This window comes from Lissotriton helveticus, chromosome 2_1, assembly GCF_964261635.1.
Source record: "Lissotriton helveticus chromosome 2_1, aLisHel1.1, whole genome shotgun sequence".
NCBI classification, from domain to species: Eukaryota; Metazoa; Chordata; class Amphibia; order Caudata; family Salamandridae; genus Lissotriton; species Lissotriton helveticus.
In genome coordinates, this window is record NC_136059.1 from 1,098,107,251 (window position 1) to 1,098,127,605 (window position 20,355).

A 20,355-nucleotide genomic window follows, 5' to 3' on the forward strand; every position below is an offset into this window, starting at 1 on the left:
CAAAGAGCACCTCTCTAATCGTCGGACCTACACTCATATCTCCTCCAGTACTATCACCCCTGACTTCACAGCCCCCACCCACAACCCTTCTAACCTAGCTCCGCACCAGAACGAAGCGCACCTCACCTCTACCCCCAGCACCCTAGTCAATCACCCACCTGCTGTAACCACCCCTCACTCCTCAATCACAGACACAAATCTCTCCCCTTCATACATCAGCCGCCCCACTACCACCAACCCTTGGACCCCCATTCATACCTCTCCCATTCCTCTCTCCCCTGACTTCACAGCTCCCACTCACAACCCCTCTAGCATAGTTCAGCACCAGAACGACACGCATAACGACAAATCCCACCCTCTATCCCCTCCCATCCTCAGTCCACACTACCACCCTCTAACCAACCATGCAGAAAACACCACATCCATTAATTTAACTCCCCCTCCCCACAACAGGACCCTCTCCAATCCCATTTCCCCCCCCACTCTCAGCCCCTACTACCCTGCCTGCTCCCCCACCACCACTAACATACACTCAACCCCCACTCGGCTCTCTCCGCCTGCCACCTATGCCCTCGTCGACACCACCAACCTCCTCCCTACCTCATCCACACCCATCCCTCCCAACCCCTCTCTCCTATCTAACACCAACCCGTACACCGCCACCACGGAGCCTTGCACGAACACCAACCCACCCCCCCAACCGCACGCTAATTCTCGGGTCAGTCACTCACCCATAATTTCCATCCCAAACACCAACATTTATCCCACGCTGGACAAGATTATTTCCACCCTCCTCCAGCTCAAAGAAGACATTCACACCATCAAAGAAGACACTCACACCATCAAAGAACTACTCCTCACACACCCCAGACAAGCCTCACACACCACCGCCCCCCCTTCCAAGCTGCGCCCCACCCCTCTGAATAACTCTCCCACTCTGCACCCCTCAATCTGGACCGCGATCCCTGTCCACAATCGCAACAACCGCCCCCATCGGACCTCAACACACTCACCCTCCTCCGCTCCTACGACCCAGCTCCCCTAAACAACACAACCTCCACACCCCTCTCCATTCCCACGATACACTCAAATCCCCGTAGACCCCCCACACTAAACAACAGAATCTCCGTCCCTAATAACCTTAGAAAAGTCCCCCTCACTCTAGAACCCTCTACCTCCCCTGACACACCCCGTCTCAAGTGCACTCTCCTCAACTGCAGATCGGCCTCTAGACACTCCTCCGCCATCGCTGATCTCATCCTAACATTGGACCTTGACCTAATCATCTTGACTGAAACCTGGCTAACCGAATCTTCTACACCTATAATGGACATTTTGGTGCCCCCCAACTACCACATCATAAGACTCGACAGGTCTGGCAAGATAGGTGGTGGAATCGCATGCATATACAGGAACAATCTTTCCGTTCTGAAAGTCACCGCACCTTCCCTACCCTCCCCAACTTCCTATGAATACATCTGCCTCGATATTATCAGTGAGGGCAAACCGATATGCTCTCTTCACGGCATCTACCACCCACTCAGGGACAACCTCACCTTCGCCCAACAAATCATGGATTTGATCTCTACCAATTCCGAACAACAGGTCACTCAAATTTACCTTGGCGACTTCAACCTCCACTGGAACGATCACAATGATGGGGTGGTAAACAGTTTTAAAAACTTCCTCAATGCCCTTGACCTCACACAATTAAGCAACAGCCCGACCCACGAGAAAGGCTCTATCCTCGACCTTATCAACTCCAAAGAGGACGCTATCCAACTTGAGTCTATTCAACCCTGTGACTGGTCAGATCATCATATTGTTACATTCTTCATCAAGGAGAAAGTCAAATTCAACACGGTTCAATCCTCCAAGCCTAAAGTCTGGAAAAGAGACCTGAAAAAAACTCAACCCAAACTCCCTACCCCCGAACAGTCACGACCTCCTACTCCCTCCGACTGGTGCTACGGACGTCCAATCCTTGACTGACCACTATCTCAACGCCATGACCTCAATAATTGATGAGGCTGCACCCATGCAGCTAAAAAGAGTCTCGCCAAAATCTCCAATCCATGGTATGACGGGAGTCTTAATGAGGATAGACGAACCATGCGATTGGCAGAGCGCACCTGGAGATCAGCCCCCTCTACACTGCACCTAAAAACGCTGAAGGAAAAGAGAAACGCCTACTTCAGGAAAATAAAGCGCTCAAAATCAGCCTTCTTCAGCCTCCAGCTCGACCAAGCAAAAAAACGCCCGAGAAAACTTTTCGAGCTAATCAGAACACAATCTAAGGAACAACCCCAACTACCCATCACTGTGCGCGAAGCACCCTCCTGTGAAGACTTCGCTGCTTTCTTTACCCAAAAAACTGGCAACATAAAGAGTGATCTCCTCATTGACGCAAGCCTTTACCCCAAACCCCACTGCATAGCACCCACTGAACCAAAAAACAATGCTACATGGTCATCATTTGACACCTACACTGAAGAGGAAATTGGCAAACTGCTCAGCACCTTGAAACCATCCAATCACCTCACGGACCCCCTCCCTGCTAACGCTGTCAAAGACTTCACCCCGTTGCTCCTTCCACTCTGGACTAAAATTATCAACAGCTCACTCCAACAAGGAACCATCCCTGACTCCCTCAAAGTCGGACAAGTCACACCTTTACTAAAGAAACCTACAGCCGACCCATCTGATCTAAACAATTACCGTCCCATTACCAATACTCCCACTCTCGCCAAACTCCTGGAAAAATGCGCACAACTACAACTGACCAAACACATTGATCAGTTTGATCTCCTCAACTCTCATCAATCAGGCTTCCGAGCAGGACACAGTACAGAAACCGCTATGACTCACATAATTGACAACGCCCTTCAAATCCTTGACCAAAATGATACCTGCCTCCTCATCCTTCTTGATCTCTCCTCAGCATTCGACACCGTTAAACATGAGAATTTACTCGAACTATTAAACACAAGAATGGGTCTATCTGGGACTGTCCTCAAGTGGTTCACTTCCTTTCTACACAACAGGTCGCAGAAATTCAAGTGCAACAACCTTATGTCCTCGCCAATACCTGTATCGTTAGGCGTCCCCCAAGGATCCTCCTTATCCCCAACTTTGCTCAACCTAGTTATGGAACCTATCACCACCTTGTTACAAACATCCAATGTACTCTTTCACATGTACGCAGATGACACCCAACTATATCTCAAATTGCAATCCCCCAAAGACATTGTACTCCTGAACTCAACGATCAGAAGCACCCAATCCTGGCTTGCCGATAATGATCTCAAACTCAATGCTTTGAAAACAGAGTTCCTTCTGATCTCACCTCCCGCGAAGATCTCTACCACTCAAACTTGGCTTAAACACCTAACTGCACTCAATGTCCAACCAACCATCGTGGACTCAGCAAAATCTTTGGGCATAACACTCTACACCAATCTCAACATGCAGCAACACATCAGCAAGGCAACTAAGGGTGCGAACTACCAAATCAATACACTGAGGAAACTCAAACCCTTCCTCCCAGCCAAAGACTTCCAAACAGCAGTACAAGCACTAGTCATCCCTCAAATAGAATACGGCAGCATCGCCCTCTGCGGTCTCCCTCTAACTACTACGGCACCCCTAAGAGCTTCTCTAAACGCTGCAGCGAGACTCATCACTGGGTCAAAAAAACACTCGCATATCTCCCCTGACTTGAAATCCCTGAACTGGCTGCCTTTTGAAGCCAGAATACATCTGAAAATCGCCTGCATGACACACAAGGCTGTACACCTGAGCTCACCCGGTTACCTCACCCAGAAGCTGACAATCTCTGGCGGCTCTAGAAACACTAGAGGCACAAACAATCTTCTGCTAAAACCTCGAAGATTCCGGAAGGAAAAAACGTATACACGCTCCTTCTCAGGAATGGCACCCAGGATCTGGAACTCACTCCCTCCTGAAACTAGACTCATCCCCTCCATCACACTGTTTAGGAAAGAAGTAAAAGCTATCCTCATGGCTAAACACACTTGATCTATTAACGTGGATTTTTAAAGTCTCTGCACTGATCTGTATTATCTACGATCCCTCGATTATTCGTATTACTTGCATTATTGAATTGTTAAATTGTTGAATTGCTTACACCTATTTTTACTATCTGCATTATTGATGTACCTGTTTTACTACGCCCCCCATGTACATACCCCACCCCACCTATACCTACAACTATGCTGTACCTAATGGCCTGTTATTCACTCTCCTGGTGTTATTCTATGCCTTGTAAAGCGCTCTGATATCTGCAAAGATCTTGTTCGCGCTATATAAAACTTTCAAAATAAATAAAAATAAAATAAATCATGATTTCATTTGGACTTTACTATGCAGGTCTCAGGTGTCCTTTACCAAGACCTATTTACTTTTTGTGAAGATTTGTTCTAAAGGACTTTGTGTCAGGAATTTGAAGGGTCAGGGATTGCGACACAGGCAAAGAGTTTAGAGATTGTAGAGACCAGGAAAAAACGGCTAAAATGTAAGGTGATGCGTGTAATGTTTCAACACCTTGGCGGAGTTCTTGACTCCTACTTCCAGATCAGCACTGGTCCATCTGCAGGTGAAGGCATGTAGTTCATTTGCTCAGTGCCTGGCAACTGAGGGCCTCAATATGAGTCCCTTAGCAGCACTTTTGTGCACCGCAGCGTCACTTTTTTGATGCTCCAGTGGAGCAATGTGCGTGGCTTTTCATGGCCTTTAAATATATGCCCCTTTCATGCAGAATACTGTTTTGAAAAGGGCATTCCATGGGTGTTGCTGTGGGTGTTCCCATGCTTCACCCATGGAATCTGAATCATTCCCAGATTTACGAGGAATCATAAACCCGGGAATGTGTCAGATTCTAACACCGGAGGTGCAACAAGGTGAAAGAGCCTTATTTCTCCAAGTTTTCTCCTCTTTCTATGTGTGCAGCACACATAGAAAGAGGAAAACAAATCTTGTTATTGTTTTTTTCCTACAATGCAGAGACCCTTGCACAATGGCACGAGGGTGCCTGCGTTGGCACAGTTGGTTACCGATATATATTGATAAGGTATATCTATTCACCATTACAGTTAAGCGCAGATCCATATATGGCAAGGTACTTAAGATATCTCCTTACCTTAAATATTCACTACATTGTGCAAACATCTTGGCCAACAGAAGTGACGAGTCATGGGGGTGGAGTCCGCTGTCTCTTTTTCCTGTCTTATCCCATTGCTCTTTCCCCTTTTCTACCACTGGCCCTCACATTCCTTTGTACATGGTCATTGGCGGAGGTGGTGAGAGACAGAAAAGAGCATCACTCCCATTGGATTCTGAGCACAAGGTTAGTGAACTCTGATAGATAGTCTGGCCCATGATGCCATCCACCCGGAGCAATGGATTCTGACAATACTCTGTCTCAGATCTTGGAGGTGATAACCAAATTACAACAGGGGTTACATTTAGTGAAATTTTAGATTAAGGCAAGACGGGGCATATTTACAAGCCCCCATCGCCACCATAACGTCACTTTTTTGGACGTTGTGGTGGCGATATTGGCTTCGCCTTATTTACAAGGCAGTTTTAAGCTACATAAAATGGCTTAACACTGCCTTGTAAATAAGGCCCCCTTTCACGCTATACTTAGCGTGAAAGGGGTGGGCGGTGGGTGTTCCACCGTAACACCCATTGGTTTTGATGCTGCCCATATTTACAAGGGTGGCGTAAATTTGGGGCAGCGCCAAAATTAAGATCAGGGAAAACCTGGTCTTAACAGGGCGCAATGAGGAGAAATGCATTATTTCTCCACGTTTTTGCTGTTTTTATCTGCACTGTGTTGTGCAGCACACATAGAAACAGCAAAACACCATGCATGATTGTTTATGTGCAGGAAGGTGTCCCTTCCTGAACATAAACAATCATTTTAAAAATGACGAGTTGCAACTTCTATATGTGCTGCACAAAGCAGCCACATAGAAGTTACAAATCACCATTTGATATTGTTTATGTGAAGGAAGGGACACCTTCATGCACACAAACAATCATTCCCCACAACACAGGCACCCTTGCTCTGTGGTGCAAGGGTGCCTGTGTTGGCGCTAGGCAGCTAAATTTATCACCAGTGCTGGGGGAAACAAAGGGCTGCACCGTATTGTTGTAAATACAGTGCAGCCCTGCGTTTCAGAAGAAGGCTGACACTGTGCTCCGTCACTTCTTAGTAAATATGCCCCTGCATTCAGAATCTGTCACTATGACCCAAGAGATAGGTATTAAGTTAAAGGCAGAGAAGAATAACATACAGTACAGTGCTGGTGTCCACTGAGTCTAATTACGCAGATGTATGGGCATTACCACATACCCACATCCTAATAGTGCCTCATTTATTGCTAAAATGGGTAAATACCCATTTCACATGATTATTGTGGAGTTCTTGGTCTTCGTCATTACACCTGAAATGGATTAGGATAAGGGCTGGACTGAGAACACAAAGCAACCCTGGAAATTCTATTGGACCGACCCCCGGGGAAGAGGGGGACGAGGGTGCTAGTGTAAAGCACTGCTGCTTAACTAAATCGCCCCCCATTACTGCTGCTTTCATTACTAGGGGACTATATTGCAGCACTGCTGCAAAAGTGGCACCCAGTAACAAAAATACACCCCACTGCTCCAAAAACGTCCCACACCTCTTCCTGCCCTAGGGAAAATGCCAGCTATGGCCAGTCCGGCCCTGATGAAGATGGATGAAAAGAAAGCATCAGCAATTATTCAACCACCTACACCAACTTCATTTATTGTTATTCAGAGTTTTGTGGGCTTTGCCAATTATTATAGTTTTTCAGTTTTCAGTGATCATAAGATCTATTGCTACTACTGCAGAAGGAGTAGATGATCAGGCACTTTGCTTTTTAAGGCAGTGTTTTTCGGGGGAAAACTATTTTATAGCATCTTAATGTAAAATTGTAATTGATTGTTCACCTGGAGGCTTTTTATAGTGCTATAGGAGGTGTTTTATCTCAGCAAAATCCAAGCATTGGCCAGATTCACCCAGTAACTGAGTTTTCTAATTCTCACCTGCAGACTTAAATTATACAATCACCTTTTGAAGAATGGACACATTCCTTTCTACGGACCAAACTCACTACAGACGTGTACACTGATCAGAGAAATTTGTAGTTATTGAAATCATCTAGAACACTTATCCTTACCCAACTCACATGGACTTTGTTTTTGTCTTGACCCAAACTCCTGCATAGGTTCTCCATAATGGGCTCTAAAAATTGACAACCAGAAGTAGAGCAGGACATGGAGACCAAGGTGGAAGAGACTGAAACCAAATCTGACTTTATACTGGATTCTGACTCCACTTCACAACAATTAGTCTTGGGTGTCAAGACCCTTGAAACATGAGAATATATAGAATCTAAAGGTGACTCAGATTTTAGAGCAGACCCTTATCAACTAGTACAAGAACATCATTATTTTTCCTTGGAGAAGGTTGCATGCATCAAACAGAAAAGTTCAGCTCTTGGGCTATCAGCATATAGAAGTGCGTTATAGACAGCATGCTGACAAAGAACAAGAGATTCAAGCTGTTAGACCGAGAACGTTTAAATCCCTGGCAGATATGATCGATTTATGGCAGCAAGACCAGTTGCAGTGCAAGAGTTCAATTTCAAAGGAGAGACAAATGGGAGAGAGATTGCAGACATTTGTGAGCAATTAGAACTAATAGACCAGAAAACAGAAGGCTTTGATAAAAGAGTTAAAGAAGTAGAAAGGAAGACTGAAGGTCTGGAACTTACTTTCAATTGACTTGACCGAGAGGAAAAGAAAAAGAAAAAATGAGGATATAGACAACAAGGCCAGGAGACTGAATCTAAGATTTGTTAAGAGCTTTGCAGAAGGTGAAGGAGTGACCTCCATGAATAGTATAAGTGAAAAACGAATTCCGGAAACAGTTCTTAAAGACTTTCTGGGAAGGACCTGACAATTGCCAGAGATAATCAAGTCCCCTTTCAGAAACCTAATTGCGTGATCCCTCACATACTCCTATTGCCAATATTGACTAATGACCTGGTACCTCTGGCTTTACAAAGCGAATTCTGAAAAGTCATAGCTTCTAGTTCATTCAGTGTTCTCAGAGCTGCAAATAGTGCATATTTTCTGACATGACATTTAATATGATATGTAAACAGAGCAGATGGGAAATGAATACCCTTACCAAAAAATTAAATACAGTCTTTCTGTGTAAAAAAAATCAGTCCCATAAACACATTTAATGTTCAGAGGTTTCAATTTTTTTACTACAATTCGAACAAAAATTTGAATTACTCCAGCCGGAATAATTTCAAAAACCAAAGACCAAGAGAGCAAAAAAACAAGGAACTGAAACAAACAGTGAGCAGATTCCGATTCAGAAAGCTTTATTCGATTTTTAAAAGAAAATCATAAAAGCATACATTACAATACAAGGTGCCATAGACATAAAATTGATTATACAGGATTTTAAAATTCAAGAATAAATAAGTTAAAACAAGGTGTTTTCAGTTAAGAACAATCTAAAGTGAGATTAATCATCATGGTTATTTCTTTGAAGTCCGGAATCTTATGACAAGTTTTAAAGAACCAGATACTGCATAAATTACTGAATCAATTTCTAGTTGTTGCAGTCTAATAAAGGCTAATTTACAAGTGCGGATGCCCCACTGCTTTAAAATGGGTTTCAGAAAAGCCCTCCGTGGTGCCTGGTAAAATGTACAAAAAAGCACACAATGGATGTTTGACTGAAGGGATATGTCATCACATGGACAAATCAAATTTTCCATAGCCCAATTATTAAGGTGAGGGAAAGTAATCAGGTGAAAGAAAGTACCAAACCTAAAATGGGAAAGTAGCATTCGGGCATAACAGCTGGGATTGGACATAAGGTACCACTGGAGCCCTTCAGAGGTGGTGATTTGTTGGTATCTGATAACTGTGGGCTTGATTTTTTCCATGCCCCACCTCTTGTTATTTAGGTGGTCCAAAACCATCTTTTTTATTGATTTTCTGGGCACCAATTCCATGCTCAATGGGCTGGTGTAAAATTCCAAATGCCCAATCTTGGTCACCATATTCTTCACATTGGTTAACCATTTAATGTTTCCTACCCTGTCGAGTTTAAGACAATCACTTATTAAGTCTCTATTTACTAAGGTCTCGGGGGTGACCCAGACTTTGTGCCATAGTAATATGGGCGCAGTTTTTATGATATCGGATATGTAAGGCAAACCCAGTTCAATATGTGCAAGATAGGTGGGAGTTGATTTTGGTGCAGCCAGTAGGTGACGTATAAACTGGTTTTCGCTGTGTTGGATCATTTGATCATTTTTCGTTCCCCAGAGACCTGAGCCATATACAGCTGTAGAAACGCATTTAGCATTATAGATGTGGATCAGCTCTCTCACTGGTCTACCCCCTATTTTTGCCTCAAAGTTGTTCAGGGCGCCTATAGTCGTAGAGAAGGCTAGCTGTCTAGCAGTCACAGCAGGCTGCCAGCTGCCTTTTCTATCAAATTGTATGCCCAGGTAGGAGAATCTATCTGTAGACTCAATTCGCATACCGTCAAGAAAAATAGGACAAGATGTCCTCTTAGACCCTGGGCCACATGACATTGTGTATATTTTTGAGATGTTAATTTTTAGTCCTCTATCTGTCATGTAATTAGCAAATTTGAGAACAGCCTTCTGCAGTCCAACCCTAGTGCGGGACATGATAGCAGCGTCATCCGCGTATAAAAATAATGGTACTGATGTTCCCATTATAGTTGGATGACCGTGCTGAGACTCCCTGAGATGTTGGATGATGGAATTTATGTAGAGGTTGAAGAGAAGGGGTGCTAAAATGCACCCCTGTCTCACACCCCTCTTAATAGGGAACTTGTCTGAGCTCTCACCCAGTCTGCCATAACGGACCCTAGCGCCTGCTCCCCTATAGAGTTCTTTAATAAACTGGAGAATTTGTCTGTCCAAACCCATATCTCTTAATGTTGCCCATAGAAAATCATGGTTAACGCAATCGAAAGCAGAACTCAGGTCAACAAAGGCAATAAAAAGGTTTCCCTTCTTGGCCTGAGTATACTTCGATATTATTAACGCAAGGTTTAATCCCTGCTCTATTGTTCCTTTCCCCGTTCTGAATCCGTATTGTAAATTTGATATAATGTCATTCTCCTCTACCCATGATTGAATCCTGTATAAAACTATCCGACCTGCTACCTTCATTAGTGCATCAAGCAATGAAATTGGTCGGTAGCAGGTGGGATCATTTTGATTACCTTTTTTAAAAATTGGGACCACTATAGCTTCCGTCCAAGAGGTTATAAGCCCCTGCTGATTTACTTTATTTAAAACATTTGTTAGCAATGGAGCCCACAAATCAATTGCGTTTTTATAAACATCTATTGGGACTCCGTCGGGGCCCGGAGCTTTATTTATTTATTTATTTATTTTATTTTAGCGATTTCTAAAGCGCCTGGTGACCCAAGGGCATCCCCGCGCTATGTAACTTGAATCCCATTGAGAGGGTAGGTAACCGAGGGGTATTATTTGGGGAACAGATGGGTCTTTAGTTTTTTTCGGAACGCAAGGAAGTTGGATTCCAGTCTGAGGGCGCGAGGGAGTGCGTTCCAGCCCTTGGCCGCCTGAACTGAGAATTGACGACCTCCTGTTCGGGCTTTTTTTAATCTGGGGATGCAGACAAGATTCTCATTTTGAGATCGTAGCGATCTGGTTGCTGTATAAGGAGTGATCATTTCACTAAGGATCGCAGGGCCAGATCCGTTGTAGAGCTTGTGTGTGATACACATTGCTTTAAAGTGCACCCTTTGGCGCACAGGCAGCCAATGCAGGGCTTTAAGGGCTGGCTTGGCGGATAACCTGGAGGGGGTGTTGGTAATCATGCGTGCTGCCGCATTCTGTGTCCGCTGGAGTTTCGTGAAGGTAGCCTCTGGGGCTCCCAAATAGACCAGATTACTGTAGTCCAGACGGGACAACACTAGGCCCTGGATGAGGAGCTTTCTGGACATGGGTGGGAGTAAGGGCAGAATTTTACGGGTTTTACGCATTAGCCCAAAGCATGTGCCCGAAGTTTTGGTTGCCTGGGTCTTCATTGTAAGCTGTGGCTCTAGCCATACCCCGAGTGTCTTGATTTCCGATTTGGGGGGGGGGATTTCACTGAATACATCGGGCCATATCGTGGAAGGGATGGTTGTCCATTGTTTGCCGAGTAACATTACCTCTGTCTTAGTCCCGTTCAGTTTCAATGATGATTCGTTCATCCAGTTGTGGATGTTTATGAGGCAGTTGGTAAGATTTTCAGGATGGTCAATCAGCTGGGACAGGGAGACGACTAGTTGGGTGTCGTCAGCGTAACTCACCATTTTGATGTTAAAAGGTGTTACCACGTCCTCGAGGGGGGCCATATAAACGTTAAAAAGCGTCGGGCTTAGGGAGGAGCCCTGGGGGACGCCGCTAGTGAGTGGGAGGGTGGATGAGTGGTGGCTGTCATCCCATACTTGAAAGGTGCGTCCTGTAAGATAGGATTCGATCCATTTGATAGCTGTCCCAGTAAGTCCTGCATTTATCAATCTACTCAGAAGGACACGGTGGTTAACCGTGTCGAAGGCTGCACTTAGATCCAGGAGGATCACTGCCACTGATCCTCCTGAATCTAGTAAGCCCCTTGCCTCTTCGATCACTGCAAGGAGTGCGGTGTCAGTTCCATGGCCTGGACGAAAACCGGTTTGGGATTGTCGAAGCAGTTTATTTGTTTCGAGGAACTGGGATAATTGGATGTTTACCAATTTCTCGGTGACTTTGCCAATGCCTGGGAGTAGGGATATTGGCCTATAGTTGGACAGGTCTGATGGATCTAGCTGGGGTTTTTTTAAGAGTGCTTTAACCACAGCACTCTTCCAGCTGTCGGGGACGGTTCCATGGGAGAAGGAACAGTTGATAAGGTCCGTAATGGTGGGGACGATTACTGAGGCTACGGTCTTGAGGAACCTGATAGGGGCTGGGTCTAAAGGGGAACCACTTTTCATTTTAACTAAGGTTCGCTCAACCTCTGCGTGGGTGACAGGTCGGAAAGTCTGAAGCGTAGAATGACAGATGCTTTTAGTCGGTTCGGGGGAAGTGCTACTTTCCGTGAGGTTGGGGGAGCAGGGGGGAGGAAGGGAAGCCAGGATCCGGGTGATTTTCTCGTTGAAAAAGTTGGCTAGTTCGTTGCTTCTGTCAACTTTAGGGGTGATGGAGGAGGAGGTGGAGGGGACTTTGGTCAGCTCTTTGACGATCAGAAAAGATTCTCGGGCTGAATTGGATGCTTCTTGTATACGTGTGTTGTAGTAGGAAGCTTTGGCTGATTTGATAGCCTCTTTGTAAATTTTGACCGCAGACTGGTAGGCTTCTTTGTTGGCATGTTGCCAAGTCTTTCTCCAGAGTCGTTCGGCCTTTTTGCAATTTTTGCGCAGTGTTCTCAACTCTGCGGAGTACCATGGTGCTGAGCCATGTTTGCCGTTTTTATTCTCTCTATTTCTGAGTGGAAGTATAAGGTCTAGGGAGACGGTAATCCAGTCTCTGAATCTTTTGTCAGCCGTATTTGGGTCTTCGGCCTGGGCAGGGATGTTTTTTTCCAGGGTCTGAGCCCAATCGTCCGTGGAGAGTCTGGGCCAGGTCCTATCCTTACTGAAGGTAGGGGGAGTACGGTTTGTCGTGAAGGTTCCCGGTAATTGAAAAGTGACCAAGAAGTGGTCTGTCCAGGGGAGGGGAAAGGCCTCCTTGGCAAGCATTGAGGACGAGTTGGTTAATACGGGGTCTAAAAGGTGGCCCTTGGTGTGGGTGGCTCCGGAGTTTAAAAGATGGATATCGAGAGCCGCTAGATCTTGAATCAGATCATGGGCTACCGGGTTGGCCGGGTCTTCTAGGTGGATGTTCAAGTCTCCAACTATCATGTAGTTTGATAGGGAGTGGGCTTGCGTTGTGACTAAGTCCAGTAGCGAACAGGTGAAGGGACCCGGGATACCGGGAGGGCGGTAAATGAGGAGTCCTGAAAGGGAGGTGGTTGCGCTAAGTGTGACAGAGAAGTGCAGACTTTCTGCGTCGGTAATCTGTGCGTCGTGGGTTTTGCAGTGGAGGTGTTCTCGATGAATGATGGCTAACCCGCCTCCTCTGCCTAGAGGACGGGGTAAGGATTGAATACAGTAGCCCTGTGGGGTTGCTAGGACCATGTCAGATTGAGAATGAGGGCCGAGCCATGTTTCCGTGAGGAAGAGTATATCAATTCCATGGTCTTCTATGATGTCGGCAATCTGAGTCGCATGTTTGGGTAGTGAACGGCAATTCAAAGAGGCAAAGTTAAGGGTGGCAAGTTTGCTGGGTTTAGAGGGTAGCGTGAGCTGCACTGGTTTACATGAGGGGCAGCAGGTGAAAGGTCCCTTGAGATTATAGATGTAATCACAGGAGGGTGGGGGAGGTCTGAGGCTCAGTAGATCTCTGCGGGAGTACTTTATAGTTGGGTGAAGGGATTCGGGCAGGGGTTCTGGCCCTGGACCCGGCCGTGCGCGGATGGGCGCAGACGGGCTTGCCTTAGGCGCGCCTTCGGCGCGCAAACGGCGCTCCCGCTGCGCTCGTCCGCTGCGCTGGGGAGGTCGACACATTTGTAAAGGATGTAATGGGCGTGGCCTCGCAGTGGGCGTGGCTACGCCTTTGGCGCGCTGGCGCTGATGTCGTTTCCCTGAGGGTGGGGGTCTGAATGAGCGCGTAGCAGCAGCGCTTTCAGCCAGGTGAGCAAGAGCGTTTTGTGATTTTAAAAGCAGTAATAATTCGTGACAGTTTTAAAATAGTGAAGTTTAACAAAACCTCCGGCTTTCCGCCTCAGAGGGGTTCAATGAATGAGATCGTTGCGCTTTCAAGCGTTTAAGTAGTCGGTCGGTGGGCGTGGCCTCGCAGTGGGCGTGGCTCCGCCTTTGGCGCGCTGGCGCTGATGTCGTTTCCCTGAGGGTGGGGGTCTGAATGAGCGCGTAGCAGCAGCGCTTTCAGCCAGGTGAGCAAGAGCGTTTTGTGATTTTAAAAGCAGTAATAATTCGTGACAGTTTTAAAATAGTGAAGTTTAACAAAACCTCCGGCTTTCCGCCTCAGAGGGGTTTACCTGATGGACTTTCGCTAATGGCTTTTAAGACCTCCCCACAATTAAAAGTAATGTCTAAGGGGAATGCCCTAGATGGGTCAGTATCAGAATATGTGTCCAGCATCCCCGTTCCAAGGTTTACATAGTCTGAGGGGGTCACTTTATCGTAAAGGCGCGTAAAGTGGTTGACCCACGATTCCCCATCAACGGCTTGGTCTATAATATCTCCGTCTCTGTTCGTTAAATAGGGGGTATTTACAGCTTTCCAAAATGCGGTGTTATCCCTTCTTTTGGAAGCATCACACAAAGCAGACCAGGCCTCTTTCTTCAGTTGATTTTTCCTAGTCTTAACTGCCGCTTTGTATTGCTTTCTGGCTTTCCGGATCTCAAGTGGGGATCTAGGTGATGCGTGCAATGCCCTTTTCAGTATAATATGTGCTTTAGTGCAGCTTTTGTCAAACCAGCCGTGCGGTTTGTTAGATTTTAATCGGTATTCCTTCGTTAGTAACTTCTTCAACTCACTTTGTATTTTTATAAATGAGCTCACTACTTTTGACGGGTCCTCTTTATAAGATAGACAGATAGATAGATCTTCGCGATTCCAAGTTTTTGAGAAAACCCACTGGCTCCACCTTGTCCCATTTAATCATATATTCATTTCTGGAAGCCAATTTAATTTCCGGCCTGTATAAGGATTTCTCATTCCGGGTCTTTTTATGTCCTCTGAGTTTTAAGTTAAAAGAAATGGGATAGTGGTCACTAAAGATCAGTGGAAGGGTTTCCCACGAGGATATCAAACCCGCATGGGAGGTTGTTAGAAGTGTAAAATCAATCGTTGAATTACATCCCCTACCGTTGAAGGTTGGACAAAATGGAATAATTGGGGTACATAATTCATTTATAAAAGACAAGTTAAAATAAAATATCATGGTATTGAGGATATTACCGAGTTTGGAATGAATGAAATGGGTGGGGGTGTCCTCTTTGTGTTCAGCTAGGCCGCACATGCCAGTCGAACCATACGGACAAATAGTGCAGTTAAAGTCTCCCACCCAGATCAGAACCATCTCGCCTCGTAGGTGATCCTGTAGAGTAGATAAGCTACTCTTTAATTTATCCATTACATTTTCCATATTGTTTTTAGGCACATTATTGTAAAAATGTACTATGGTCATGTTCTTAACATGGCCCCAACTGATACTTAGAATCTGATAAAAACTCTGTAGAATGAAACTTTAAAATTTTAATTCCCGCTGCCATAGAAACATACGTGGACAATCCCCATTTATTTCTTCCTTGGGTAGTTATGCTTGCAGGTGTATGTAAAGTCTGGAAACCATTTATATGTAATTCGTCCGCAGCCCAAGTTTCCTGAAGGCAGATTATATCATAATTGTGGACTGTGTCTAACCAAGGTTGGTAGGAGATTTTATTAGCCAGTCCTGCGACGTTCCAGGATAAAAGATTGTAAATAGGTCTTAAAATCCGGGGAGGAGTAACATCGTCTGTATTACTGATGGTATTTACCCTCCTTGAGGGAGAAGCTGGCTCTGTCTCATATGCCAATTTATCCCTTTGGACCGTAGGGGAATTATAGGGTTTGTGCACATCCAGACAGTGTGTGGTCCCTGCATCCTGCTCTTCTCCCTTCCTGATTACAGACGGCTCCCTGCCTGGTTATACTCTCCGTTGTTGATTAATATCGTCTAACAATGGAGCAGAGACGTTCAGTGTTATTTTCTGGACCCTATTTTTCCCCGTATCTCAATTCTGATCGTCCAGGCCTGTTAGTGGCTCGTAGCAATTTTCTAAGGGAATGGGCCAAAAAGGGGTATGAACAGACCTCTGTACTCTCTCATTTTGATATAAGCGGGGCCTGTCTGCATGAAATGATGGAGGGTAGCAAGCCTCCTGCCTGCTATCAATCAGAGGAGTTGGAACTAGTGGAATGCGGCTGAAGGTCTTCCCAGCCTTACAAAGGGGTCTAGATGTACCAAGGGTTACTAGGGATTGAGCGTAAAAATAGCTCAGGTCGCGGGTTGATATTCCACCACCTCCTCTCTCCACATACCAGTCCACAATGTGGGTAACTACTCTTCGATCCCTAAAATTGATAATCAGAACATCTCCCTCTATGTCCTTTGGCCTAATCCCAACCCATGCCAGTCTTCTCACAAACATAATTTCACCATTTATGTTAAGTGGCAGTGGTCTATTATTTCTTAGCCAATAGATTGCTTTGTTCTTTAATTCTAGATAGGGTTCCTTCTTCCCTGCTGCCACTTCTGGAACACCAGTAAGAATTATGACATAGGGGGCTGCCTCTGGTGGCAGGTCTATATGCGGGCACTTTATTTTAGTGTTCTTATTCGGTGGATTTTCCCTAGTAGAGTTAATATTTAAGCCTTCTGGGGCTTTTACTAAGCCAGCCGTTTTTACTTCTCTATTAGTTATTGGAACACTATCTTTTCCTATAGGGACTGAGTTCGGCTCTTTAGGCAAAGGTAAGGTTTCCGATGTTTTGTAAGCATCCGCCAAAATCTGCCCACAAGGGATGGTGACTTTGTTTAGGTGTCACCAAATCTTTTAGCAGTTTACTGTTTTTGGCGGTTGCTTCCGCAAACAGTGAGCAAAAAAACTAAAATGCACAGAAAACCAGGTATTAAAAACTGACAACAAAAAACATATAGACATATACAGGCAAGCAAACAGTGGCCAACATTATAATAACACCTTTAGATCACTTTTTATAAAACTGAAAACACTACTGCACCCAAAACAAAAATATTACAAAGCATAGTGTAATGGATCAGAGTTTATGTCGACAACGTTTCAATCCAGTAAAAAATATGGGATCATCATCAGGACTGAGAATCAGTTGCCTGGCATGGTATCAATTGATATATTACATGAAGCATCTGATTTTTCAACAATCTATAACTAAGCAAACAACAGGCTTTTTCAACACAATTAGTGCCAACCATCCCCCATATATCCCACTGTAGAATATAACACCCGTCAGACGTTTTACTTACTTGTGTGTCGGTACGTCACAGTTTCTGAAATGATATCTGCTTGGGAGAAGCGATCCACAACAACTCCCTCTTTCTGCACCACTCCATAGCGTGGCTGCCGAGCAATCATGAACATCAGCCTCATGTCGTCGCTGTCTGCATCCGTGGCATATATGTACTCAGAAGTGATAACTACTTCCGCTCCCTCCAGACACTGTAGGGTTGGAAGGAGACCGTCCTTCATAACAGGAGGCTCATCATTCACAGGCAGCACCTACCACAAACCACATAAAGGGAAGCATTTAGCAATCAAAAGGGACCAGTTCTTTAGCATGATAGCAACATTAAGGTATTGTTGCACTTTACTATGAGAAAGTCTCTAGTTTAAGACCTCTGTCAATCAAGACGTTTGTAAACCAACTTATTAATACAGAGGTTATTTCACAAACTACCAATAGATGTGGTAGATAAAAGTTGGTGCGCATAACAAAACCACTTCTACCAAACATACTTTTGTACATTCCAAATACAAAATTGTAAATCGTAACTTTTTGCAATTTGCACATTCTTATTTGGAATATTAGGACATGAGACCCTCTGTTACTGCATTCTGGCTATATTGGTTGCATCTCGGCCCAAGGTGAAATATGCACAGTGTGTGAATAATGCACAGTATCTGAGCTTCAAGGCCAGTTGGCAGACGTCAAGAGGTAAGACTGGCAGACAGATCATTTCATGATACAGCTATGGCAGGTGTACACTCAGATGGCACATTCTGGTTTCTTCAAGCTTATTCAGGCTAGGCATCTGTGACAAAGTTCAGGCAGCCCACACTTCAAATGAGTAACACTCGTCTCTCTCAATCATTTTGTACACAAATGGGAACAGAGATTATGTCAAATATATTCCCAAATTTACAAATGTACCTACACATTATCTGTCACTTGTATTCTAATGTTCACTTTAGGAAACAGCCCAAAAAGGTTTGTTGTTAGTCATGCAGGTACAGCACAAAGCAGGAGATGTCACTTTCCTCAGTGGAGCTGGCTTTAACAATTGTGATATGCAAGTTCAGGCCCATTAAAATACCTTCACAAATGGGGAGGCTGGGGGAGGAACTATGGTATAATGCCTAGTTTGCTGGCCTTGTAACCTAAAGATCTGTGCTTTATACTTTGCTTGACAGTTCCTCAAACATTGTGTCATGGTGGACATATCACTGCTTTTTCTTGTGCCTAAAATTGCAAATATATGCAATATAAAATAAACCTTGTGATTATGTATAATGGAAATTAGAAGTAAAAGACCACATTGACAAATGATCAGACATACTGCTTCAGTTTTCTGGTAGAAACTATTAATTTACAACTAGACACACACTTTTAATTATTGTTTCATTATTAATGCAATAATTTAACTCTTGTTTTTTAGACACAGACCCTCTGGCTTTGAGTTGCCCTGACTACGGAGACTTCCATTTGCTCAGGCAAAGGAAAGATATGGGCAATTAAAAGTTTGTGAATTTTGCACTGCAATTCCACAGTTCAGTAACTGTAAAACAGGCATGAGTAATCATACATTACTGCACATTTAACAGCGATTGGAAAATAACAGCAAAACAGTATTTGCACGTTAGGACTAGCTCTTTGCAGGTACGTTCCATGTTTGGAAATGTGCATTTGTTGATATACACCTGCATGCAACTGCAGATTTCCTACTTTCTGGAATTCACAAACCTTCCCAGGAATATGCATGAAAAGCTGTGCCAGGCACAGATTTCCATGTGTGTTACTGGGAATGTCATGAGACATTCTGTAAAGAAGCTCTAGACACAGGATTTCTTCTTCTTCTTTATTCCATCGCACGCCCATCTTGAGACAACGGTCTCATTTCAATCATTCATCTCCTTCAACTCCCTTACATTCCAATCTGATGTCACCCTTAAACGGATGGCATTCCAACCTTAAGATCTCTACATCATCTTCCCCCTTAGAGTAAATAATTAAATATTGAAATTAAATAAAACTTAACACTTATTCCGATTTACTAAAATTGGAAACTACTTAGGCATAACATTTAACTCTAAAATGCACATTTACAATACTGTATTGAACACTAAAATACTCCACTGAAAATCTTGCCAGTTTACAAGGCAATTTCACAATTTTTGTTGATTTTACACACATTTCCAAAACTCCATGCAGTTTCATCATCCACAATCACCACATTACGCTTCACTTTCCTCACTTTGTGAGGATCAGAGTATTTGCTCTTACCCTTCCATAACATTCCTCCTTTCCTTAGACCACCCAATCTCATTCCTTCATCCACAGATTTTTTACATTCTGTTTTGTATTAAAATACTCTTTTGCCGTGTTCTTTAACCCTTTCTTTGATTCCACTGTGATAAACCTATACATCTCTCATTCTGTCGACTAGACAGGGCACTCCTTTCTCCCTGGCTCTCTCCCTTTCAGAGACACAAATGGCGACACACCAGTTACAGAATGGGTAGTTGTTCTATGTGACCACACCATTTTCCTCAGTTAATTCATCCATGGAAGGCGATTAGTGTATGAGCTGTATGTTTTCCATGACCTGCTGATTCACCTACTCTACTAAACCATTAGCCTGTGGTCTAAATACACCCACCTTCTCATGGACAGTACTCATTCTTAGCAAGATAGTCAGTCATCTCCCTAGAAAAGGCATTTGTCTAGGGGAATTCTTCCTCCATAAAAATCTTCTTAAAGAATTCAATAGCATTTGCAGTATTAACGTATTCCAAGGTCTCCACCACAAACCACTTGGTATGATAATCAATCACTATCAAAATGTACATACACCTCAGACCCAGACAATTAATTGGCTTTATAAAATCAACAGCTAATTTTTCCCATGATCTCAAGGGAACATCAACACACTCTAAGGGAGGTTGTCTCACCATTTTAGTTGTATCACTATTTGCACATGCATGATACATTTTCACTACTTTCTCAATATCTCTGTCCATCCCAGGCTGCCAGTAAGAATATTGTATCCTTCTCTTAGTCATGTTGCGACCCGGATGGCCTTCATATGCAATGGCAATTATATGAGTACCAATATCAGCAGGAAGTACGATTCAATTCCTCCTCATTTTTCTTCCCTCACTCAG

General features: G+C 44.3%; 1 protein-coding gene across 1 annotated transcript in view; it reads right to left on the reverse strand.

Annotated features, from left to right (window-relative positions):
• The window catches only part of FREM1 (FRAS1 related extracellular matrix 1), a 792,938-nt gene that overhangs the window by 357,013 nt on the left and 415,570 nt on the right, over positions 1-20,355 (reverse strand). Inside the window, exon 17 of the mRNA XM_078675906.1 lies at positions 17,220-17,472. Within this exon, the coding sequence (XP_078532032.1) occupies positions 17,220-17,472 (253 nt within the window). The remainder of the gene's footprint in view (positions 1-17,219; positions 17,473-20,355) is intronic.